General features: G+C 43.9%; 1 protein-coding gene and 1 non-coding gene across 2 annotated transcripts in view; both read left to right on the top strand.

The window, feature by feature from the left end:
• Positions 1-3114: 3114 nt before the first annotated feature.
• Positions 3115-26994, top strand: part of BPHL (biphenyl hydrolase like) — a 35692-nt gene continuing 11812 nt past the window's right edge. Inside the window, exons 1-5 of the mRNA XM_021697225.1 lie at positions 3115-3221; positions 9934-10037; positions 12438-12613; positions 14886-15039; positions 24252-24383. Of these exons, the coding sequence (XP_021552900.1) occupies positions 3115-3221; positions 9934-10037; positions 12438-12613; positions 14886-15039; positions 24252-24383 (673 nt within the window). The remainder of the gene's footprint in view (positions 3222-9933; positions 10038-12437; positions 12614-14885; positions 15040-24251; positions 24384-26994) is intronic.
• Positions 6346-6447, top strand: LOC123325608. The gene has a single exon (XR_006540543.1). It is a non-coding gene; the product is annotated as a U6 spliceosomal RNA (small nuclear RNA).

Here is a 26994-nt window from a genome sequence, read left to right on the forward strand (position 1 = left end):
CCCACTTCCAACTCTTACAGCTTGTGAAATCAGCGGGTTTTCCACTTGCTGTGGTTACAGTATTTGTTTGGGGTCCATCATATGAAGTTAGGTCTTCAGGAATAGTTCTTTCTTTCTCAGAAAATGTTTTAAATAGTATTTCGATGTACATTTTAATGTGTGTTATTTACAAACGTTTTTCTTTTATAATAATGTGAATAAAACTAGGTGTTACTAAGATAAATGACTTAGCCAATTGCAGATAAAAATGTTTTGTGTCAGCAGCAGGCTGTGACACTACAATGGAAAACAAGCTGAACCTGACTTTATGTAAAAACTTCCTTGCCAGAATGTGCAATGGTAGATGATATTGTTAGTATTTTAGTATTGGTTTCTCTCCATACAAGAATAACCATGTCGGGATGCCTAGGCGGTTCAGTCGGTTAACCATCTGCCTTTGGCTCAGGTCATGATCCCAGGGTCCTGGGATCGAGTCCCGCATCTGGCTCCCTGCTCAGCGGAGAGCCTGCTTCTCCCCCTGCCTGCCGCCCCACTGCTTGTGCTCTCTCTCTCTGACAAATGAATAAATAAAATCTTTTAAAAAAAAAAAAGAAGAACCATGTCAACAAGATCGATTCTTTTAGTCACATCTGTTGTTGTAGGATTAAAAAAAAAAAAATCCACTAACTGCCAAAACTGAATTTAATACAACACCGCGGTTTAAATTTTAAATTTAACCCATCAGGTTTTAGGGTTTTAGGGGCAGGAAGTGAAAGATTAATGATTTTTACCCATTGCAATCAGGCAGGGTTAATATGCAATTTCACTGCAAAGGACTGAAGTCAAGAAAACAACAACAACAACAAAAGAACAAAGCAAAACACTAGGTGTCTATGTGGTCAAGATTTTAGAAATATGACTACAAAGAAATCATTGAAGGCCTAATGCTAGTCCAGTGAATTACATAACAAATAACAATCCAAGTACAGGTTGTGAAATCAAGCAGGCTTAAATTCTCGTCTGCCACTCCTTTGCTGTGTATGGAGCGCCTGCTTCCTAACCTCTCTTAGCCTCAATTTTCTCTTCTAGTAATAGGGCAATAAAGTTGATGTGAGGATCAAAATAATGCATCATAAGGTGCCCAGCACAGTTATTTTTAAAACTGTACAATAGTGTTATACATAAAGGACCAGTTCTCAATTGTGCACTTAAAAATCAATTGTGACACCGATAACCTAAAGCCTCACAGTGCTGTTTCTGCTTCTCGGTAAGATAACACGCTAAAATTGTACAATTATTTTTACTCTCATGATCTCTGACCAGAAATCCCAAATCAACGTCTCAGGAAAAAAGAAGGAAACCTTGACCCACCAAAGGTTTCTGAAAGTCAGATGATAGTAATCAACTGAAATGTATTTCTCTTTCCTTCTATGCGGGAAATTGATATGTCACATTTATGTTGAGAGAATATTTTTGCATAATCCATTTTTAGGCCCGCCTTGCCTTTATCGCTCAAGAAACTCAAATGGCCAGTGGGGATACTGCAGGTATCAGAACTTTCCATGGCTGTAACACTTTAAAGAGCACTGTGTGTATAGGACTATTTACAATAGAAGGGTCTCATGGAAGAGGAAGAATGTGATATGCAAGGAAGCCTCAGCTATCCTGGATAATTGGAGCCAAGGCTAAACAGTGACCGTAAATCTGCCAGTTATTTCCAGTTAAGTCAGAGTGGTAGCCAGAATTAGAGCGGTAGTTTTTTCTCCACTGAATTGTGAATTGCAGGTAATGTTTATAATCTTTAGAAAGCTGCAATTATATGATCTGAAGAAGAAAAATATTTTAATTGTGATAAAATACAAATAAAACTTACCATCTTAACTTCTAAGGAGATAGTTCAGTGGCATTAAGTACACTCACATCCTCCTGCTACCACCACCATTTCTATCTCCAGAACTCCTTTCATCTTACAAAACTGAAACTCTGCCCCCATTAGGCACTAAATCCCCATCCTCCCCTTCCGGCATCCCTTGGCAAACCACCTTTCTACTTTGTCTCTTTGAATTTGCCTACTCCTCATCTACATGAAATCATACAGTATTTGTCCTTTTATGACTGGCGTATTCACTTAGTATAATGTCCCAATGTTCATATTATGACGTATGTCAGAATTTCCATCCTTTTTAAAGAACAATATTCTGTTACATGTATACACATTTATACTTTCATCCCTTCATTGACATTTGGGTTGCTTTCCACCTTTTGGCTGTTGTGAATAATGCTATGACCATGGGTGTATAAATATCTTTGAGACACTGTTTTCAATTCTTGAGGGTATATACCCAGAAGTGGAATTACTGGATCTTATGGTAATTCTAGGTGTAATTTTATAAGGACCCACCATGCTGTTTTCCACCGCCACTGCACCATTTTACATTCCCACCATTGGTGCACCGGTTCCAATTTCTCCACATCCTTGCCAATACTTACTATTTTCTGGTTTGTTTGTTTGTTGACAATAGCTATACCAATGGATGTGAGATGGTATGAAGGTAAATTTTTAATCCCATCATTCTTAGAAGCAAATGCATTTCACCTCACCGATAGCTGCCAGCCTGAAGCCCCCCTTCTCTCACCCATCCCTCCGGAGCCGCTCCTCACCATCCACTCCCTGAAGATGGGCGGATGGGACCAGTCCTTGAAAGGACCAGTCACCGTGGCGACGAGCGGGGCAGAGCCCACTGGGACGTGCTCCTCGTGAGCCAGAGCTGGCACCCCGAGAGGAGACGATCTGTGTTGCAGTGCCCGTGGGATCCCAAGCCCCGTTTCTGTCAAGGGTCAGAGACAGCCCAGCGGGCTACGCGGCCAAGGACCTCAGCGTTGACAACGGTAGGCTGGCGGAAGGGGACCAATGCTGCCATCTCCCGGCTGAAGTCCCGGCGCAAGCATGTTCCCATGCAGCCCGGCGGAGCGGGCCCTCGGCGCATGCGTGTTTCCTAGAGACTCAGCCAGCGGGCCAAGGGCAGCGGGTGGGGAGAGGCGCCGGCTTGTTCTCCTGTGGCGCTGCCGGGCCCTCCCGGGGCAGTGGGTGGATCCCGGCGCAGGCGCGCTCCGAGGCTGGGCGCCACTGTGATCATGAATGCGGCGCCAAACAGCTCGGTTTTGCGGCGTCTGCGGATCCTCCTGTCAGCTCTGAAGCCCGGGAACCCGGTCCCTCGTGCCGGGCCTGCAGCCGCATTCGGGTAATGCTGCCCGCTTCCCTCCGGGGGCCCGCGCGGCCAGGTCCGCGCTCTGGGGGGCGGCGGGAGAGGGGCGCGCTAGCTGGGGGGCAGGCTGGGCGGTGCGAGTAGCGGCCGTGGACGCAAGGTCTCCTCCGCCTTCTTGCCCTTACACGGCGACCCGGAGCCTGCGCGACGTGGGTGCACGGGAGGCGGTGGGGCTGTCCTCCACCTCTGCTACTCCGGGACTGAGCACTTCAGCCGTGCATCGGCTTCAGTTCGGTGACTCTGGAGCCTTAAAGGACTTGGTGATGGAGTTCAAGCCCTTCATTGTGCAGACGAAAGAGACCCAGGGAGGTAACGGTAATTTGCTCTCAGCCACAGACACTCTCACGACAGAGGTTAGAATCCCAAACTCTTCATTCTTATTCGTTGCTCTGCCCAGTCTCTTCACACCTTCAGGACTCTGATCTCTCATGCTTCTTGTATTAAAAAACAACAACAACAACAAAAAAACCAGCCTGAGAATGTCCGTGACCTGTTAGCTCTCATAGTCCCGGGTCCGAAGTCCCAGCGTTGTCTTTTTTTTTTTTTTTTTTGCTGATTTTGAACTTTAATGTGCAAAAGGACCATCCTGAGCACCTGGGAAAATTCAAAATCTTTGCCTGACTCTGAGGTTCTGATGTAGCCGGAAAGGCCAAGAATCTGCCTTTTTCTTTTCTGACTCCCTATCCCCCATCCTCACATATACTTTGAGATAAAAAAAACAAAACTAGATTAATCTCAGACCTACTGTCTTAAAAATGGGTGCCCTTGGTCCCAAGAGACACTAAGCAGAAAATGTGGTTAGAGCAGCATGAGTCTTGTTCTACTTTATTCCCTATACACCTACCTGTAGACTTTACACACAAACGTACACAGGGCATGTATGCAATTAACTGGTGATGAGTCAGTTCCATTTATGACTAGGGAAAGTCAAATCCCAAATGGGTACTTGGTGTTTAGAACTTCAGTTGATCCAATGTGGAAACTTCTCATTTGAAAATTTAATTTGGAAGGAGAAGGGAAAAATCTGACCAGCTTTAAATTTTTGTTGTGATTAACTAGTTCCTGAGTTTCGTATTTGATTTAAGTTCTTTTTTATTATTATTTTAGAACTTTTAGATTTTCAGGACTATTTTAATATAGGTGGAAAAATAGGTCAATGTTCACAGCTCTATAAATAAACATTGAAAAATGGCAATTTATCCAGTTTCCTATTTGCAGAAAGAGATTGAAATAAGGTTACTATGTACCAATACCCAAGTTAAGATAGGTTATTTAATGGTTGCAGGAAGGCCTCATCCATTTAGTGCAAATCATTCTTCCTAAAGTATCTCTGAAAGACAGGTTTCTCTGGATTTTGAATTGCCATTTTGTAAATGCAGTTGCAAGTTGATATTACACGTAATCAGAGAAAACCAGCAGTGGTATTGGTTGATCCTGAAATGAAGCTGCAGCCCAATATAAGTAGGTGAAAGCACCACTTTAAGACCTTTGTTTCAAAACAGCCAGTACCCAGCCTACACTTGAGTTGTATTCCAAAAGCTTGTTTTGTCTGTAATTTGGAACTCTGGCTCTTTTTTATTTTATAATCTGTAAACTGCTTTGTTCCAGGATCAGGTAAAAAAAATAATAGTAATAAAAACCTAACAACCTGCCAGAAGAAAAATGTCTTCTGAGTTCACCTTGGGTTGTTCTGCCTGAGAATCAGAGACCCTCCTTTCCCCTGGCACCTGCCATCACCTTCTTTCTGTCCGGCAGTCAGGGTGCGTGGGGCCCTGGGGCCAGAGCCTCATTGGGAGACTTTGTTCAGCCTTGACCTAACAGAAAGAACATGGATTCTGGTGTTTACATGGCTGCATCGCCACTTCCTAGCTGCACAAATGTGAGCAAGTTACTTAACCTCTCCAAGCCTAGTGCCTTGCAGAATTGTTCTGAGGATTAGAGACAATATATGTAAAGGGCCTGGAATATAATAAGAATTCACTAATTCGTAGCTACAATTAGTACTGATACAGATTAGTAATGCAGTGTGTAAAAGATGCAAAGTAAGCCATCAAAATTCATTTAATTCCAAGCCCTACGGGTAGCTCCTACTTTATTGTAGCTAATGGTTACTTTGGAAAAAATATACAAAAAAAAAAAAAAATAGCTGAACATCAGATATACGGAGAATATGTAGGACTTTCAAGGTGAGGATGTATTGTGTTAATTGGCTCCATTTTTATTTCTAAGCAAAGGGCAAAATGCCAAAGGCGCTGATGTCAGACATTACCAGTAATGTGACTGGGGCAAGTTGTCTAGAAACTCTAATCCTCAGGTTTCTCAATGGTAAAATTAGGGTAAGTGTATGTACATCACATAGCAAAACAAATGAGGTAAGTAAGCTCTCAGTAGAGTTCATTATTTAGCTTCAGAATGAAACTAAATGTTAGTTTGTTTTCCCCAAGTTGTTAGATTCTTGAAGGAAACTTTCCTTCTTGGAAAGGAGCAGCTCAGCCCCCTCAATCAGGAAGTTATTATCATTGTATTGCTTGTGACCTCCTTCCCCTTTCACAAAATTGCTTATCCAGCTTCCCCGAAAAAGAAAGGGACAAATATGAAGTAAGGCAATTTTAGGTGAGCATGCCTTCCTACAGGCTGTTTTTATTTATTTATTTATTTTAAAGATTTTATTTATTTATTTGATAGAGACACAGCGAGAGACGGAACACAAGCAGGGGGAGCGAGAGAGGGAGAAGCAGGCTTCCCGCCGAGCAGGGAGCCCGATGTGGGGCTCGATCCCAAGACTCTGGGATCATGACCCGAGCCGAAGGCAGACATTTAATGACTGAGCCACCCAGGCGCCCCCTACAGGCTGTTTTTAATAGGGAGTTAGGATTTTCTTTTTCTTCTACAAGAAATTAACTCAGTACAGTCATTCTCAACTTTGGTTGTATATTGGAATCTCTCAGGGAATTTAAAAAATACAGATGCCTGTGTCCCACCCCAGAGATTTTGCACCCTGGGCATCTGGAGATTTAAGCATGCCAGATGATTTAAATCTAAATTTGAGCTTCCCACTAAGACAGTGGGAAGCTGGAAATGCTCTCATAAAAAGGGGCATGTTCACTTCGGCAGCACATACACTAAAATTGGAATGACACAGAGATTAGCACGGCCCCTGTGCAGCGATGACCTGCAAGTTCATGAGGCGTTCCATATTTAAAAGGAAAGGAAAGGAAGAAAGGGAAGGAAGGGAGGGAGGGAGGGAGGAAGGGAGAGAAAGGAAGGAAGAGAAAGGAAGGAAGGGAGAGAAAAGAAAGCACATGCCAGGGCTCTACCCCAGTCATTGAGTGATAGTCTCCCGGGATTGTCCTAGGCAGGTATATTTTTAACTCTCCACAGGTGATTCTAACAAGCATACCTGCTTAAGAACACGTGGGTTAGAGAAGTGAAGTGATTATTAGCAGGGAGAAAGTGGTGCTAAAGACAGATGGACACCCCAAAGGAAAGATTCATTTTTGGTCTTTAAATTTTCTGAAGTTTTCTATCCTCTTTCCTGTGTGAGAGTTTGGGAAATTTGGTATCTTGATTGTGGCTCAAGTAATATGCACATTTCAGGGCCACTGAAGGCCTGATCTCTCCACAGCCCAATTTTCTTTCAACAGACACATAATGAGGCTTGAACTACTGTCTTAAGAGTCCCTTGCTAAGCTGGAGAAAAGAATGCTTTACTCATTTCAGTGGTCTTCTATTGATGATAAATGAATCATTCAGTAAATGTTTCAGTAACTTTTTTTCATTCAATAACTTTTTTTAATAAAATTTTTTTCTTACATTTGAAATTGATTTGCTTTGATTTACTTTTGTTCAAAAACAGTTCTCTGTCCTGTTTCCCCAACCTGAAGATTGATAAGGGATTTTTGGCAGCCTCCATTAACCCCAAGGGGTGGGCTGATGTGATAGTGGCAGGAACCTCTGGTGTGGGGACACATAGGATGTTGATGACAAGGCACCGGGGTCATCTTCTTTCCCTTTACCCTAGCTGCAGACCCCCTCAGCATTCAGCCCAAACCTTGCTCCCTTTTTGCCCCCACACTCCTGCCAGGCTGAACACTGCCTTGTCCCTCCCACTGAGCAGGGAACCCTATACGGGGCTGGATCCCAGGACCCTGGGATCATGACCTGAACTGAAGGCAGACACTTAACCGACTGAATCACCCAGGTGCCGAGGACCTCCCTTGCTCCCAGGCCTTTGATCATGCTATTTCTTCTAGAAGCACCCTCCTCACCACATTGTTTTTTGTTTTTTTTTTTAATTTTACGTCTCTTGGAAGTTCAATTCAAATGCTACTTTTTTCACTCTTCTCCAGATATCTCTACTCAATGCAGGACGGTCTCTGTCTCTCTCTAAAACCATCTTCAAAGTCTTCTGCCTTAGTAACCCTGCCCTGACATTGAGCTCCCATTATGCTAAATTCTAGACTACATGGTTTTGTTTTTACCTTCATCTTGGGCAACCAAAAGATGGGATAGGGTTAATGGGGAAAAAAGTTTGGAATGGGGAACCAAAACACAAATACAGCAAAGCGCAAAGGGAAGTAGAGGTTTTTTGCAGAAGAGACTTGGGAATGATCATGAAAGCTGAAGGAGAGGACGCCTGGGGCCCCTGAAGAGTTGCAGACAGCGAGAGTCAGCAACACCCAGCCACGAAAACCCACTGTCTTGGACATTGAGAAGGATGCTGTGGGGAGTGGGGTTCCTCTCTTTGTATGTGACATCCTCACTGCACAAAATGATTCTTACAAGCATGTCCTTGAATGCTTCAAGGAAGGGAGCCCCTCAAAAATCTTCAGGGCATGAGGTATAATAAAGGTACACATCATCGTTAACATGAGCCATGTGAATGCTGGTCATCTCTAGCTAGGAGCTGCCTCATTCCCGTGTGGTGAATATGGGAAATCCTACTAACAAGTTCCAGCCGTGCTCCTTGTGCTCCTGGCCTCAGTCATAACCTTCCAATCTCTTATGTCTTTATCTTCTCTCCTGCTAGATTGTGGGCAAAAATAAATATGTCAATAAATGTTTGCGGAAATGAATCTTTATTTCCAGAGTATTATTTGCCTTTATCTGGATCCTAGAGTCACCTTAACAATCAAAATGAATGACTCCAAAGAATAGGACTTGGCAGTGTCCGTATGATACCACTCTTGCTCAGTGGTTTTATTTTTGCTCCTCGTGACTTTCTATAGATAAGGAGCTTATAGTGAGGTCAGGCTTTATTACCACCCAATTCTGTCATTTTTGCAGAAATTGTGTTAAGACTTAATGTACCTGCATTCAACACATTCGTTTCTGCATTCTCATTTGAAATTGGTGACAAGAGGAAACCAAAGAGGAAAGAGGACCTCATTTTTTAAAAAAAGATTTTTATTTATTTGAGAGAGCATGAGTGGGGGGTGGGGGGCAGAGGGAGAGGGAGAAACAGGCTCCCCACTGAGCAGGGAGCCCTATACGGGGCTCGATCCCAGGACTCCGGGAGACACTTAACCAACTGAGCCACCCAGGTGCCAAGGGCCTCATTTTTTAAAAAACGCTTCATTTCCATAAGCCATTTTGACTAATTGCAGAGAGGTAATAGGGGTAGAGAGTACGTAAAGAAAAAGGGGGGCAGTGGTTAATTTAAATTCCTTAACATTCTGCCGGGAGCAGAGGAGCACCTCCGTCCAGCATCTGTCCTGGTGTGCCAAAATGTCCCTTCCGCAGGTCACCCAGCCACCTGGGAAATTAGTGGGGAGGCTGTTAGAGCCTGATGCAGGAGGCTTGTATGTGCTTATCGCTGTGTATCCCCACACAGTCATTCTGGAGCTTCTGGAAGAGCCACAGAGGAGAGTTTCATCCGAGCAGGACCCTTGATATGGTTGGCGCAAGCATCAGGCAGAACAGATAGGGCAGAAGTCCTGCCCGCGGCACTCTGCTGTGCCAGCATGTCCAGTTAGGTGCTGTGTCATGGGAGGTGTTGGGCCAAGGAAGGTCAGCAGCACAGGGAGGGCTCTTGAAGCTAATGGACCTGCATGTTTAACAACACAAATACTTCAACGTATTAAAAACCAGGCTGGCCATAGCAGTGCAGACAGGCATTCCTGCCAAGAGCCCTTCTGCAGCTGGCCAGAGAACATGAGAAGCCATGTGCCTAAAGGACTGCCTAGGGACCAAGGCCTTTTCTGAGGACTCCTGAGACCAGCCTCACCCTTAGGGACACCGCCAGTGCAGCTGAAGGCCCAGGTCGCCCCTCTAGATCTGCTAAGGTCCTGACAAGTGGCTCCAGGCTCTGTGTCCTGGTTGCTCACCCTCGCATGTCATTGTGTGAAGCTCTTGTGTCAGCCTGCACCTTGGCACCACTGGCTTCCAGCTCACCAGGTATGTGCCCTTGCGGGTGTATGGCCATTGATTTCATTAACCTCTCAGTACTTTTGTAGGGTAAGCCCTGGGCTGGCGCTGTAGGATATTCAAACATGAAGGCACAGTTCAGATCTGCAGTCTAGTAAGCAGTCCCCTTTTAGGTTTGGAAAACTTAAGCACAACTCAAAGGAATCCAAGAAGCCTGAGAAGGGTACTGGAGTTGACTCGGGTATATAAAAGGGCAGTTTGGTCATATTACGTTTGTACTGCTTAGTAATCATTCTTTGGGGGTGGGGTTTTTCTCTTTCAGCACCTCCGTAACCTCTGCCAAAGTGGCTGTGAATGGTGTCCATTTGCATTATCAGCAGGCTGGAGAGGGAGAGCATGCAGTCCTGCTGCTTCCTGGAATGTTGGGTCTGGAAGTTTTTAATGGAATTTGCATGCTGTGTAGTCTATGATGCATTCACATTATTAGATGCCAAATATTGATTATTAATTTTAGTGCTTTGCTAAATGCTTTAATATTTGCTACAAATTTAAGTGATTCAGAAAAGAAGGATAACTTTCTACTATATGTATTCTTTATTCCTTTAAATACCCAGTTGTTTGTTTTTGTTTTTTTTTCTCATAGAGTTACACTGTGTAGTTACCTACAATTTGGGAGGATGACAGGGGTCAAGGAAAGGGGTGTGGGCAGAAGGATAGATAAAGGCAGGAGACGAGCTACTGACCAACCATCCCAGTGTGCCTGGAATTGAGGGGTTCCAGGATGCAAGACTTCCAGTGCTGGAAGATGGATTGATCACCCTGTTGCAGTTGATTATATGCTCAATTAAAATACGAGCTAAGAACAAGACTTAATTTAAAGCCTTTTTGGAAGTCAAAATTAGATTGGCATGAATGGAGCATAGTAAATCCGACTGGATCCCAATTTTATCTTTCAGATAAGTAATTTACATGTAGACAGCTCAGGGAGATAATGTTCAGTGATCCAGGACACTCAAATTTGGTTTTAAGGATTTTAGTAGTTAAATAATACCAATATATACTATTTCCTTATGATTTTTTTTCTTCTAAAAGTAAAATGCTAAAATGCCTTTCCAAACTTATATACACATATATATGTGTGTGTGTGTAAAAAACATATATATGTGCAAAAAACATATATATACAATATATATATTACACATTATATACACACATATATAAGTTTTTTTAAGTAGGCTCCATGCCCAGCGTGGAACCCAGCATGGGACTCGATCTCACAACCCTGAGGTCAAGACCTGAGCTGAGGGATGCCTGAGTGGCTCAGTCGGTTAAGCAGCTGCCTTTGGCTCAGGTCATGATCCTGGAGTCCTGGGATCAAGCCCCGCATCGGGCTCCCTGCTTGGCAGGGAGTCTGCTTCTTCCTGTGACCCATCCCCATCTCATGCTCTCATTCTCTCTCTCAAATAAATAAATAAAGTCTTAAAAAAAAAAAAAAAAAAAGACCTGAGCTGAGATCCAGAGTTGGATGCTAAACTAACTGAACCACCTGGGCACCCCTCCATTTATATTTTTGCCTTAGGTTTTCTGAATGATTTACCTGATGGTGAGAAAGGTAGATCTTCCCAGGAAGAATGGTGGTCCTTGATAATGTTAAATGATCCTGTACCATCTTAAAAAACATTTTGTAATAATAGTTTATCAAGCAAGATGTTTAGGTGGCCTGAGCTACAAGCCCTTAGAAACTAAGCGGACTTTAAAAACTAAATGCAGACTTGCTCCTGGACTGGGCTCCTTGAGAGTCTGGCCTTCCGGGCCACACGCAGTAGGTGTGTGCACACAGTGGCCGTGACCTCGTGGGCAGGCTGGGAACTGCCAGTCAGTTCCACTACAGGCTCAAGAATGTGGTTCTGCTTGTTACCATGCTGCTGTTTGAAACAAGCTAATCTGATTTCTTCCCTCCACACCCTGCCCTCCCCCTCATTTTAGAGTTTTAGTTGAGTTTTCTGGTGTTCACTTATAACTAGAAAATAAATCTCCAGGGCTGTTCACATTAGCCTAGTAGAAAACACCTGGGAATTTGGGGCACCTGGGTGGCTCAGTTGTTAAGCATCTGCCTTCGGCTCAGGTCACGATCCCAGGGTCCTGGGATCGAGCCCCACATCGAGCCCCACATCGAGCCCCACATCGAGCCCCGCATCGGGCTCCCTGCTCAGCAGGAAGCCTTCTTCTCCCTCTCCCGCTCTCCCTGCTTGTGTTCCCTCTCTCGCTGTGTCTCTCTCTGTCAAATAAATAAGTAAAACCTTAAAGACAAAAAAAAAAAAAAAACACCTGGGAATTTAGAATTCTACTTTGAATAACTTGGACCAAATCTCATAAATTTGTTGGCAGATAATATTGAGATATCTCTCATTTGTAACAGTCACTTTTTAGAAAGAAAGAAAAAAATCACCCAGAAACGTATCATATCAGTAAGTCAATTTCTATGCAGTTTCATGAATTCCTTTTTTTAAATTAAAAGAAAATTTTTTTTTAAGGAAGATTAATTGGGAAAGTATCAAAAGTAGTAATACAGGACCAAATGAATCCTCAAAGTAGCCACTAGGAGGAGACAAAAGGCAGGTCTGAACACCAGGAAAGGAAGTCAGCCTCCCGGTAAATGGATTTTATTTATCATCACAAGGCTACTTTGCTGACTGCATCCTGCTGTCTAACTTTGAGTAGAAACTAGTTAGTTTGTTTTAAAATTGTAGTTGTTGCTGCTTTTACTGTAATGTGCTTGAAATAATGAAATCATTCACCTGAGGGTAACTGAGTGGCTTTTTTTAGGAAGTGGAGAGACTGATTTTGGACCCCAGATTAAGAACCTAAATAAGAAGCTCTTCACAGTGGTTGCGTGGGATCCTCGAGGGTATGGACACTCCAGACCCCCAGATCGAGATTTTCCAGTGGACTTTTTTGAAAGGGATGCAAAAGATGCTGTTGAGGGGCACCTGGGTGGCTCAGTTGGTTAAGCGACTGCCTTCGGCTCAGGTCATGATCCTGGAGTCCCTGGATCGAGTCCCGCATCGGGCTACCTGCTCAGCAGGGAGTCTGCTTCTCTCTCTGACCCTCCCCCCTCTCATGTGCTCTCTCTCATTCTCTCTCTCTCAAATAAATAAATAAAATCTTTAAAAAAAAAAAAAGATGCTGTTGATTTGATGAAGGTGGGTCTCTTAGGGAAGAGCCCAGAGAAGGGAGAATGGCTGGGCCTGTCTTCGTCTATTTTGTTTTTGTGTTTTTTTTATTTCTTTAAGGGTAATACCGTGTAATTCCTACAGACAATTCAGGGAGTTCAAATAGGTATGAATTTGGAAGTAGAAATATCTCACAATCCAACTATTTAGAGATACTGCTGCTATGACTTTGAGACTCTGCCTTCCCAGCCCATCTTTTTTTTTTTTTTTTTTTTTCCAATTTAGTTAACATATAGTGTATTATTAGTTTCAGGGGTAGAATTTAGTGATTCATCAGTTGCATATAACACCCAGTGCTCATTACATCAAATGCCCTCCTTAATGCCCATCACCCAGTTACCTTATCCCCCCACCCACCTCCCCTCCAACAACCCTCAGTTTGTTTCCTAGAGTTAACATCTCTTATGGTTTGCTTCCCTCTCTGCTTTCATCTTATTTTATTTTTCCTTCCCTTCCCCTATGTTGATCTGTTTTGTTTCTTAACTTCCACATATGAGTGAGATCATATGGTATTTGTCTTTCTCTGACTTATTTCACTTCACATAATACCCTCTAGTTTCATCCATGTCATTGCAAATGGCAAGATTTCATTATTTTTGATGGCTGAGTGATCTTTCATTGTATAGTTAGGCCACATCTTCTTTATCCATTCATCCATTGATAGACATCTGGGTTCTTTTCATATTTTGGCAATTGTGGACATTGCTGCTATAAACATTGGGGTGCATGTGCCCCTTTGAATCACTATGTTTGTATCCTTTAGATAAATACCTAGTAGTGCAATTGCTGGATGGTAGGGTAGTTCTATTTTTAACTTTTTGAGGAACCTCCATACTGTTTTCCAGAGTGGCTGCACCAGCTTGCATTCCCACCAACAGTGCAAGAGGGTTCCCCTCTTATTTCATATATAAATACACAGTTTTGTATTGATGGCATCATACTTATACATAATGTTTTTCCAAACTACTGTTCTTTGAACAATTTGTCAAGGAGATACTTCCATGTTAATAAATAATAAGTTTATTTAAGTCTTAAAATAGTCACACAGTATTCCATTGTAGGGATGTACTGTTTTATTTCACCTCTCTCTAATGGTAGATAAATAATCAAATTTTTAAGTTGCCTTTTTTTGTTATTAGAAATAGCAGTGCAGTGAACATTGTTTTGTCCATGGACATTTTAGTTTTTTTATAAACAGTGTTGGTGTGGACACCCCTGGACCTGTCTCCGGATGCACGGGTGCAGGAGTTCCATACATATTAGGGGATGTTGCTGGGTTATAGAAGATGCAAATGTTCCTTTTACAAGATAGTGCCAAATTATTATCCATGCTACTTACAGCCATGTATAGTCCCATTAGTATCTTGGACTGATATTTGTTAGATCTTTCAAATTCCAGGTCATTCTGTTTTTACTTCTAGGCAGCATCTCTCCGATGTCATCTTTGTTCAGTTTCCCTAACATGTTTTCAGAGCCTGGTTGATTTAAGGACTAACATAACCTCCCCGTGACACCATTCTCCTCCAGCCCGTTCTTCCCACAGTTGCAGTCAGTGGTTTTATCAGATGTGGTGACTTCATTCCATCCAGTAAATATCAAGTTTCCCTCTCTAATCTGCATTACTATTCTCAAAGCCTTCGCTCAGGCGTGGGTGTGCATGCACATGTTACTTGTCATTTCCAAGGACAGCTGATCGCCACTGTTTCCAGAGTCTGTCCAACCAGAAGATGTAGTTCCCTCATTAATTCAAAACAATACTATGTACTTAGGGTTTTTTTTTTAAATTCAATTTAATGAACATATACTGCATTATTAGTTTCAGAGGTACTTAGGATTTTACGACACTTAGATTTACACCAAAACTAACGGAGAAAAAAACATTTGCGTCATCAAATGGTGGATTCTAGGATTTTTCTTTAATTACCAACAACTGCTCCAAAACTCACAGCTGTATTGATTTTGACAACTGTCAGTTAGGGGATTCTTTTAGCAGAGAGGAGCAATCAGCTGTGCTATGTGCATTTCACTGTATTTCTCGCAGACGCTGAAGTTTAAGAAGGTGTCCCTGCTGGGCTGGAGTGATGGCGGCATTACATCTCTTATTGCAGCTGCAAAATATCCATCATTCATCAACAAGATGGTGATCTGGGGAGCCAATGCCTACGTGACTGATGAAGATGAGAAGATTTATCAGGGTAGGTCTCACGAATCGGAGATGTCATGACAAGTGGTACCTTTGCTCTCCCCTTCTCAGGACTTGCTTCGATCCGTATTGACAAATCCTGTCTCGTCTGCGTCCAGTTCTCAGCTCTGAGGTAGGAAAAGCCATGAGTTCTCAGAAAAGTCCTACAGTTTAACCAGCCTGTGTTTTAACGCTTCCTGTTTCCAGGAGCGACACCTTCGTGACTTAGGAAAAGGTCCTAGAAAATCCGCGTTCACATTTCCGACTACTGATAGTGAACTTCAAGGAGGGAGGGCTTGATGGAAAGTGTTTTTCATAACCTCTTTTTAAATTATGGGAGCGTAAAAAGGAATATTGTTTGAATATTCAAAGGAATATTGTATTCAAAATTATGGGAACGTAAAAAGGAATATTGTATTGAAACCTTATATTTTGATAAAGAAATTCTGTGCTGTTCACATTTCATAAGGTTGTCCTTGAAGCTTATCTTTGAAGGTTTTAGAGGCAGAAGAACGGGGACTGGCAAACTTAGAGCCTGTGGGCCAAATCCAGCCCATCTGTTTTTGTAAGGCCGGGCACAGATGGAGAAGGCCAGCAGCGGCAAGCCTAGAGATCAAGCGGGGCGCCCCCTCCAGCCCCGTTTCCTCCTCTGTGCCCAGAGTTGCTGCCCAGGGCATGTGCTGGTAGCAGCTTACAAACTGGTGACTGCTGGCTCTTCCCAGGCGCCCAGCTATGGGATTGCAGGCAGCAACTGAGGACTCGCTTAGCCTCCAGCAAGCTGACCAAATTGAAACTGCTTGGCTCTCGGGAGGAGAGGAGGACACATCGGGATCTGGGGGTGTGGCAAAAAGCAAAACTGCCCTGGGGTACCCCCACCACCACCACCTGCCGGCCTGACCCACCAGGACCCTCTTCTTCAGTCTGGTGGCTTTTGATCTCAAGTATGTCTCTCCTGGATCCCAGATGGCCTGGTCCAGGCAGTTGGGGTCAAGCGGGTCAGAAGTCTCTCACCGTAAATCTGCCTACCTAATACCTTTGATTTGCCTCTTGGCTCACAAAGCCAAAAATACTGTCTGGCTCTTGACAGAAAACATTTGCAGACCCAGGCACTAGAATATGACAAGTCTAGTTTTATTCAGTTGGTTCTGCAATTCACCTGATTTAAGTAAGCCACTAAATGGCAGTGTTCTGTTGTAGAATCTTAGTTCTTTGCACTGTTTGGGAAAGGACAATGAACCTCTTAAATGATGAGTCTGAGGCAGTCACCCATCCTGATCGGTACTCCTGCTTGTCCTTATTGTATCCGTACCAGGTTCACAGGAAAGAAAATACTGTAAATGGAATGGAAATGCCTGTGACAATGACTGCCCTCTCTGTCTGATAATTCCAATGTCTGGGTCATCTTAGGGTCAGCATTTACTGGTTGTCTTTTCCCTTGAGAATTGGTCAGATCTGCCTGTTTGGGGATTGTAGAGTTTTTTCATTTATTTATTTGTTGGTTTTATATGTTGGTTAATTTGGGATTTTTTTATTGTGCTATGTTGTGAGACTCGGTATCCTGTTAAAACTCTGTTGATTTTTTTTTCTTGGCATGCCATCGGCCTGGTTAGGTTCATACTGTAAATTCTGTTTAGCCTTCTGTGGGCTGTAGTTCCAGCATTGGGTCCATTCTCGAAGGCTGTGCTATGCTTCTTCATGTCTGCCCCACACAAACCCCACTCAGGCTATGCTGGGATGTAGGTGGTGGTTTATATGGTAGTTCAGTTCTTGACGCTTATGCTGTGTGCTTTTTTGGATCTTCCCCACGCATGGAGAGCTCAGGGGTGATCCCAGGACTTGAATCATTTCATTAGTTCATATGCAGAATTAGGGACCCCCTTCAAAGCTCCTATGACCAGAAACAGCTTTCTCTCAGAAAGACAGGTTTCAGCAACCCCCCGCTGTTGTGCTTCGTGCAACCAGAGCCATCTTTAGGGCAAAGCAGCCAGAGAAAAGAAATGGAAGAATTAACAGGGATTTCGCCCACAATCTTCAGACACTAGGGGCCCCTTTTTCTGGTACCTTCGGTCAGAAAGCTAGCCTTCTCTTGGGGTTTTAGGGACTGTCTGCTGCTGGACTAGTAATGCAGGCCCATGGCTGTGCACCTTCACAACATGGACTATGGTAGGGAGAAAGAGAGAGAGAGAAACAGCCTTCCTCAAGCAGGGCAGCCTGGTCCAGGTCCTCTGGCTAACTCTAGGGGTCTTCTCCTGAAGTTTCCACTTTCCGCATCCCCCAACCACATATGTGATCCACCCCCCACTCCGTGTTTCAAAGTTGGGACTCCAAGGAAGACAAGGGAAATAAGAAACTCATCCCCTTTCTGTGTCATTATTCAAGGTTTTACTGTTCAGCCTCCTGCTCTTATACCTTGGCAGGTAGTTGCTCCTTGTTCCGTCTGGAGTTCAGCTATGATCCATGGTGGTGGTGGGGCGGGGCTCACGCCAGCTTAGCCAGCACCCACGCCCAAGAGATACTGGGTACTCACTTGAGCAGACGTCTCACAGCTTCTGCTATGACTAGGGGGTGATGTTCTCTAAACTACTATTCAGCCAGGCTCCTCCTGAGCCCCAGAGCCAGATTTCTATCTACCAGCTGAGCACCTTCCTCTGGATAGCCTGTAAGTCTGTCAAAACTAGTATGTCTGCATTGAACTCATTACCTCCTAACTCTTCCCACAGCCCAGCCCGTAATCTCTGTCTCAGTGAGTGGGGCCCGGGCCACCTGGGAGGCCTCCAGGGCCGACCTCTAAAGATAACCCCTTCTCTCTTCCCGCCCACCATTTTTCCTGCTTCGGACCCTTGGCCTCTGAGGGCACTTGGTCTTGCACGAAAGAGTTTCCTCACTAAGGCAAAAACCTGGTCACCGGATTCTGTGACAATCCTTCAGTGACTTCAGTGACCTCCAAGCACCTGGGCCTGGCCTGCCCTGAAGCCAGCTGTGCCTTCCCCCTCGGCCTCCGTGAGCCAACCCCCGCGCCTCCATGCGCCTTCCCCCCCCCCCCCCCGCCTCCGTGCGCCTTACCCACCCTCAGCCTCCGTGCGCCTCCCCCTCCTCGGCCTCCATGCGCCTTAACCCACACCCCGCCTCCGTGCGCCTTCCCCCCCCCCCCCCCCCCCGACCTCCTACGCTGAACAGCTGCTTCTCCTGGAACAGGCTTTCTCCTTTGCGCCTCTCTGCCTCGGCTCGCGAGCTCGCCTGCGCGGCCTGCCCTCCAGCCGGGTCTCCTCACCACACGCGTCTTCGTCAGCCACTGTTCCGGAGCCCATGTCCTGGCGGATGCTTGTGCCTCTGGCGCTGGAGCGCTCCGCACACCCTTTCACCCGCCCGATTGTCCTGGGCGCTGTCACCCTGTCACACCTTCCCCTCAGTCACGACTGTGTGAACTCCCCACGTTCAGTGACTCTGACTTCCCTTCTTTGCGACGCACACAAACCCCAAGAAGCTCCCTCCTCACCTCACACTCCTCTTTCGCATTTTCGGCTGCCCTTCCCAGGCCCACTCCGTCACGGCCCCCTCTCGCGACTTGGGCGACCCACCGGCCTCGTGGGACCAGGGCCTCCGTGCTGCCAAGCCCCGCAGATGCTTTATCGCCCTTCGGCTCCTTGGTCATGCTGCAGCATTTGAAAATACACACCCCTCTTCTCGAAGCTTTCTCTGCCGTGGAGTTCTTGCCACCACGTCCAGAGCTTTCCCCTTATCTCTGCTTAGTCTCTGTCTTTGACACCGTCCCTGCTCTGCTCTGCCGGGCACCATCCTTAGCTCTCTGCTCCTCTTCTCATTCTTACACCCAAGGAGCTTCCCTCGTCGCTTGGCGTCCTCAAACTCCCAAATTCCAGATATTCAACTTCGTGTCCATTTTTCTTACCTGGTTGCCCCACAGGCACCTTACATTCAGCGTGTCTAAAGTCGAGCTCAGAATCTTTTCTCCACACCTGGTCTTCCTGCCACATTTCTCACGTTGCTAAGTGACACTCGATGGAATATACTTTTTTTTCCACAAAGAATATTTTAATTATGATTTATTGAATGTCTGCCATGAGCTAGTATTAACATAGCTGTTTATGACTCAACTCGGGGCTCAGACAAGCGAAGAAACCTGTGATGGCACAGCTGGGAAGGTCGGCCAGTAAAGCCCAACGTTTCACGTCTGCAGGATAGTGATCCAGCCCTCCGCATTCTTCCTGCGTTCTGCTGGGCTCTGTCTGGAATCCATCTCACCTTTTCCGTTCCTCCTGCCAGGCCCCGGGTCCAGGCCTCCCCATCTGTCTTCACTTAGATCGACCAGCATTTTCCAACCTGCCCTGTCTTTACCTCCTTTCAGTCTACTTTCCAAACTGCTTGGATGGTAGTTTGCTAAGATGTAAATCTCATTATATCTTACTTGAAAACCCTCCAAAGTCTCGCATAGCTTTCCGGATAAGTAGAGTTCAGACTCCTCTGCTTTGCTCACAAAGTTTGAGTGAGCTGGGACCCCCCCCCCCAACCCCGTCTTTCTAGGTCCATCTGCAGCCACTTTGTTTCCTCTACCCGCACATGCCCATTCTTTTCTTCGGCCACCTGGAAACTCCTGAAGTTCTAGCAATAGATGGAATGGCTCCCGCAGTTGCTTGCTGGTTTCTGTTCTTGCAGACTTAGACCCAGCAGTGCCTCCTCCAGGAAGCCCACCACCACTGCCACTTCCTGCCATTGCCCCTCTGAGCTCACTGACCCTCCTCTGTCCTCCAGCCTCTCCCACGACATCTATCCCACTCTTCTACAGAGGTCATTTACAACTCTAAACAATAAGGCCCTTGAGGGCAAAGACCAAATCTCATTCAAGTTTGTACGTGCTGTGACTAACGCTCAGCAGCCTTCAAATAATGTTTACTGGATTAATTCACTAATTAATGGTGAGCCAATGAGTTTTCTTCTGGTGCTTAGCACAAATTATATGCTCAAAAAATAAATGTATCCGTTTTGGGGGGGATACAAATTATATCTATTTCACATCAGCAAATAGTTTGATTCAAATAGTTAATTTAGGAACTTAACTGTGAAACATAATTGCTACTTATTTTTTTGGTGGAAATTATGCTTTGGGGTAAAACTGGCTTCCTCTTGAAAAAAGTCAACAGAAGTAAGTATATAAATACATAGAATATTTTTCAGTGTTTGTTATATGCTGGGTACTCTTGTTAGCACATTTCATGTCTAACTTATTTACTCTTTATCTCAGAGTGGTATTATAATTCTCATTTTTCAGATGAGGAAACTAGCACAGAGAGGTTAAGGAACTTGCTCAGGGTCACAGAGCTAGTAGGTGTGACCCAGCCAGTATGACTTCTGAGGCTGTGTGCTTAACCACAGAGCTTGGTGTGAACATCTGGCTTGCCCCAGCTACCACTGGATTTTTCTGCCCCTTGAGATTTAGATAATATTTCCCCGAGAGTCTAAAGCCATGCCCCAGAGTTTACATACTAATAGATACCTCTCACTCTAAATGCTTGCTTTGACTGAGTTAATTCACTTTGAGAAATCTCTCGCTATCCCAAAGAGGAATTCACATGTTAGCAAGAAAAATGTCTTCACATTGAGCATTAGCCAACTTGGATTAAAAGATCTTGGCCTTCCTGTCACAGGGGAATTTTTTTATTTTATAAAAATATATATAATTTTATTAAAAATCTTACAAAATTTTATAATTTTTTAAAAATTATTTAAAATTTCATAAAATTATTTAAAATTTTATAAAAATATATAAAATTTTATAAAATGTTACATTTATGTTACATATTAATAATACTATTAACAATATAATAATAAAATACATTATAATATATATGTAAATTAAACACTTATATTAAATATATTTGTGTATCTTTAAATATGTGAATTAAACACGAATAATATATATTTATACTATATATTATATAAAGTATATAATATATATTTAAATTTTATTTTGTAATATAATGTATTTAAATTTATTTTATAATTGAATTTTATTTAATTGTATAATATTTGATACATATAATGCAACACGTGTGACAGTGTAAATTACGGACACCCACGAGTTCACCAAAGAACAGAAGATTGATCACTGTCTATACCTTCACTCTTTCCTTGTGCTTCCTCCCCAGTGCACCTCTACCTCTAGCCTGAGTCCTACGATCATCCCTATGCCTTTTTGAAAACACTTCTGTCACATCTGTTTATATTCCTAAACAATATGTAATTTAGTTTTATTTGTTTTTGAGTCATACAAAGTGCCTTCATACCATAGATCATCTTCTATGACTCACTGTTTTCAATGAACATTGAATTTCTAAGATTCATTCATGATAATGCTGTATCGTATTACATTGGGCAAAAATATTCCATTTTCCCTCCCTTTTATCAATGGACTGTAGATCTGTTTTCACTGTTGCTGCGAACATTCATGTACATGTCTCCTGGGGCCTATGAGCAGTGGTATCAGTCTGGGGTATAGGCCCAAACGTGAGATTTGCTGAATATTGTGGTATGCAAATACTCCATGTTACCAGTGACCAGCTGTTTTCCAACTACATAAATTTGCATTTCCACCACCAGCGTAATAGATTCCTTAATTTACATCCAAAACAAAAACTTGGAATCATCAGACTTCCTAGTCCCAGCCAGTCATATGAATGTGAAATGGTATCTTACTGGCGGACTTAATTTGCATCTTCCTCTTTCTAATAAGATTGAGAATCTTTTTACATATTTATGCGCCACTGGGGTTTCTTCTCCTGTATTGTCCCTATTCATGTCTTTTTGTTGATTTATATGTATCAAAGATTACATGAAAGTTTTAAAACGATAGGTTTAACAGGCATACCGTGTGAAGTCTATCAACAGAACAAACACCGGAGACTAGAACACTTCCAGTGTTGTTACGATGTTACTGATTTGCAGGGTGTTTGTTGTTTGACAGTCTGATTATTACCCCCTTGCTGGTTAGTAATTGGGTTAGTTGTTCTGCACAGCTTGTGGCTTGTCCTTTCGCTTCCTTTCTAGACAGAACTAATTGTAATGTAAAAAACTGTTCCAGTGTTCTGTTTTCTCATTAGCTTGGCAAGTTTTGTGTTTTCACACTTAGGGACACATTCGTCAGTTTCTTTACTCCCTTTCTTTCATCTCAGATATTCCTCCCAAGCTCACTTCTCTTTCTCCTCAAGTTATTTTTTTAGAAGTTCTTTAAGGGCAGCTCTGTTAATAGTGAGCTCCGTTTTTACCTCATACTGTCTTTATTCCACGCTCATTCTTGAAAGATTGTTTGGCTAAGTGCAGAAATGTAAATGGCAGATTATTTACTCGGCCATTCCACGGTCTTCTGCCTTCCTCAACCACTGTTGAGAAGTTTTGCCCATGTAGCTTTACCCCTTCTGGAGTGAATGTGTCTCAGCTCTGGCTGTTTTTCAGGTTTCTTCTCTCTCTTTGATGTATTGCTATTTTACTGTTGTGTGTCCAGATGCGAATTCCTTTTTATTTATCCAGTTTGGGTTACCTTCAGTTTTTATCTGTGGACCCTTATCTTTGATCAGTTCTGAAAACCATTCTTGCCCGTGTCCTCCTTCCCATATTGCTTCTCGTCCATTCTCCTCCATTCTTCTCCTCTCCCCCTCCTCTCATCCATCAGGGCACTGATTGGACTTTGTGGGCCTTGCCTTCCCATCTTCCGTGTCTCTTGTTCATCTTCTTGTCTCTCTGTGTGGTGGTCTGCATCATTTCTTAAGCTTTCTCTTCCAGTGTTTTAGCTTTTTCATTAGCTTTATAAAGATTCTGATTGTGTTGTGACCTGTGATTAGGAGCGAATATTTGCTTACCCTTAATCTGAAAACACAAACACACACACACACACACACACACACAAGACCGTGCATACAAATTGATGATGCTTTCTTGCAGAGAGGATTTACATTTGCTACTCTGGGGAAGCACAGGATCATACCAGGTTGGAGCCATTTTCATCTCCACTTAATCTAGGAATCTTGGGTTCAGCTCTACCCACCCACCCCCAACTACCAGTTACATTTCCCCCAAAAGCCACCCTGCCTTTTGAGTAGTCTTACCACTCTTTGCTCTCTTTTTAGGTTCTCTTTCTCACACACACACCTTCATATCCTAGTTTCCATTAATTGCTGCAACTCCAACAATGCAACAAAGAATATGTTTTATGTACAATTTAGTCGTAGGGACGCCTGGGTGGCTCACTTGGTTGAGTGTCTGACTCTTGATTTCAGCTCAGGTCTTAATCTCAGGGTCATGAGTTCAAGCCCTGCATTGCGCTCCACACTGGGCATGGAGCCTACTTAAGAAAAAAAAAAAAAAACTAGTCTTTCCACTGCAAGGGTACCTTGCAGAGGGTGTGGTCTGCAATAGAGCCCAAAGTAGAAATATCTGTAGGAGATTTTTTTTTTATTGGCCATCTTTATGACCTCTTGCTGGCTCCTCTCTCCTTTCCCCTCTTCCAACTCTCCTTTTTCTTCTTCCCAGATCTCCTCCACACCCTCTTAATTTCCAGACTTCTCTGCACCTTTCTGTGAAGTCTTTTCACTCCTGTGCCGAGCAGGTCAGCTCTCCCAGCCTCCATGTGCACCTCTGGGCTTACCTGTGCAGGTCGGAAAGGATCCGGCGCTGTCTGTCACAGCATCCGCCCGCCTTGGAAGGCAGTTGCACTTGTAAGCAGCAGTTTTCCCTCCACTCTGTAATTGCATTCACTGAGTACATACAGGGTGCCTGCCAGGGCCCTGGCACTGTCGGGAGTGCCGTGGAGGGGTTATTGTTCCATATGAGTTCATGTCATTAGTCGTGTTTTCTTTGAGGTGTATTGTGTAGCAGAAGCACTGTGTTAAAAGCTGTTATTAAGCAAGATGTAATATGCTCAGAAGCATTAGAATTATCAGTGTGTTTAAAGAAATGCGGAAAGGAGTGGGCTAAGTAATTGAATTTGTTCATGTGTTTTATTTTTTTTAAAGATTTATTTATTTGAGAGAGAGAGAGAGAGAGAGCACGAGCTGGGGGAGGGTCAGGGGGAGAGGGAGAAGCAGGCTTCCTGCCGAGCAGAGAGCCCAACACAGGGCTTGAGGATCATGACCTGAGCCGAAGGCAGATGCTTAACTGACTGAGCCACCCGGGTGCCCCTAGACTAAACCTGTTCTTGTCAATACTTCTATTTTTCAGGTATCCGAGATGTTTCTAAATGGAGTGAGAAAACAAGAAAACCTCTTGAAACCTTATATGGCTATGACTACTTTGCCAAAACCTGTGAGAAGTGGGTGGATGGCATAAAACAATTTAAACGTCTTCCAGATGGTAGGTTATGTGAACTGTTTAGCTGTTTCTTTGCTGATTAGAAAGGCTGCTTGCGTTCTTCCCCTGGTGTTCCAGAATTCCCTGGTGATGAATGCACTCACCCACTGTCCTTTCACACTAATGCGTGAACAGAGGAAGCTAGTGATTGTATACCATACACGCTCTTGTATAATAAATCCGCCTTAAGCGATACTATGTGTATACAGCTACTCTATGTATCAGGGTTCACAGTGTGAAGTCTTTAATAGCAGACTATTCTTTTTTCCTCCTAATCCTTTGTGTGTACGATGACAAAATAATTCTCCAGAAGCCTCAAATAGTGTTTGTTTTTTTCTGATTCTGGAGTGGGTAATCAGAAAACAAGCTGTCGCGTGTACCATATTTTTTTCTTTTTCACAGTTAGATGCATGACCCTGCTACATCCTCTCTTACCAGGATAAAAAAGAAGGGCCTTTGTGTCATGACCTTCAGCTCCAGCAGAATTAGCCTGAGGAAGAGCGTTCAGTTTATTTCCCACCTTCAGAACTTAGTTATGTGACTCTAATTCCGTCTTTATCGGAAAAATTAACAAGAGTTCCACTAACAGGAAGAACTGACATCTTTAAGAGAAATTCTGAATTGAAGTCTGTTTTTCAATAGCTATTTACATTGCTAATCTCTCACTCTTCTATTTTAACTGCTAAAAGAATAGAGGGTAGCTGAGATCAAATCTGGGAGCACATTCGTGACAAAATGGCTGCAGCTGAAGGAGCAGTTTGATCTATTAGGTAATCATTTCCAGAGTGAGTCACCTATCAAAACTTTCACAATGAAAAGGACATTTGGAACTATTACTTTTCTGGTTCAAGTTCAAAACAGCAAATATATCCTGTTCCAGTGCAGTACCCACCCAAAGAAATAGATCTTTGAAAATGTGTCTCCCTCAGCTCTTAAAACAAAAATGCCATAAAGATGTCTAAGACAGTCTCCATTAAAGAAGGCACATTCTTGAAATGTAAATTTTTGTGCTTTCCTGACTAGAGAGCGAGGTAGGAAGATTCAGAGGCAGAAGCAGAATTAAATCTGCAGCTCAAACATACATCCTGTATCTGTTAAAATCCAAAGCTTCCATTCTGCGAAAGACCCTGTCAAGAGTATGGAAAGACAAGCCACAGACTGGGAGAAAATATTTGCAAAAGGCATATCTGATAAAGCACTGTTATCCGGATGTGCAACAGACTCTTAAACCTGAACAATAAGAAGAAAACCTGATTAAAAGATGAGCCAAATAACAAGATCCCAACACTCACCTGTTAGAAAGTCCAAAACAGGATTTTTAGGGCCGTGAAAATACTCTGTAATCTCATAATGGTGGCTCCATGTCATTATACACTTGCCCAAACCCACAGAACGTGCAACAACCAGGACTATACCCTGATGTAATTTCTGGACTCTGGGTGATGAGGACATATGTGTCCATGTAGGTTCATCAGTTGTAAAAATGTCCTACTTGGGTGGGAGATATTAATAGTGGGGGAGGCTGTGCATGTGGGGGGCTGGGGTACAGAGGAAATCCCTGAACCCTCCACTCAATTTTGCTGTAAACCTAAAATTAAAAAAAATCAAATACAGTTTTTAAAAAAAAGAAAGGGAGGGGAAAAATGTCAAAATATAGAGGAACTATAGCAGTGATCTTACAGCAAGACCATTAATAAACTACTTATCTCCCCTCCACACTCATTAATTTCACAGGACACCTTTTTTTCATAATTGTACGCTGTGCATGTTGGTAGATGCTCGGTTTAGCATAGGGGTTAGCTGCACAGATTTGGAGTCAGACGGGCCTGGGTGTGAAGTCTGGCCTTGCCACTTGGTTGCTGTCAGAGTGATGGGCTTCCCTAAGCTGCTGTTCCCCACCTGTGAGCCGAAGCAGCTGATGACTACCCCGTAAGGTGTTTTGAGGACTAAACAGGGTTCTGCATGTTCAGCTGTGGTGCAGTACCAAGTACAGAGTAAGCGCTTGATAAAAGGTTATTAGGACTCTTTTTGGAAAAGTACGGTATCCACCAATGATTGTCAGACCAAGTGAGCTACAGCAGGTAAGGCAGTGTGTCACGGGCATGAACCCACGCGAATAGTGTCTGACCCACAGTGCTCAGGACACTGCTCACTTCGTCCTCTGATTATGCAGTTAACACGTGTGTGTCATCCCAGGGACAGGAGATGGCAGCTTCTGAGACCTAGAGAAGTATTTCTCTGGCCAACCCGTCCCCTTCTCATTTAGCAGGCAGTGCCCCCAACCCCGGCCACTGAGGAGGAGGGATAGGCCAGGTCCCTGGGCAGCACCCCAGTGGGCTGGCTCCCAGCTTTCTCAGGGCCCCAGTGACCCCTGCAGAGGCCGGGAGGAGGCAGAGGAGGAAGGAGCTCACTTTATGGAGTACCTGCCTGCTGCCCAGAACTGTAGATAGGACACCTCTTTTTGGCCTCACGGCCACCCCAGAGAACTGGAACTATCCCCTCTTTGACCAGGGAGGAGGCTGAAACTCCTCACTGAGGAACCACCAAGATTTCCCCGGCGGGAAACAGTAGGACAGGACCAGAGCCAGGTTGTTCCTCATCCGCCTCAGGAAGG

The sequence above is a fragment of the Neomonachus schauinslandi genome, chromosome 8, assembly GCF_002201575.2.
Source record: "Neomonachus schauinslandi chromosome 8, ASM220157v2, whole genome shotgun sequence".
NCBI lineage: Eukaryota > Metazoa > Chordata > Mammalia > Carnivora > Phocidae > Neomonachus > Neomonachus schauinslandi.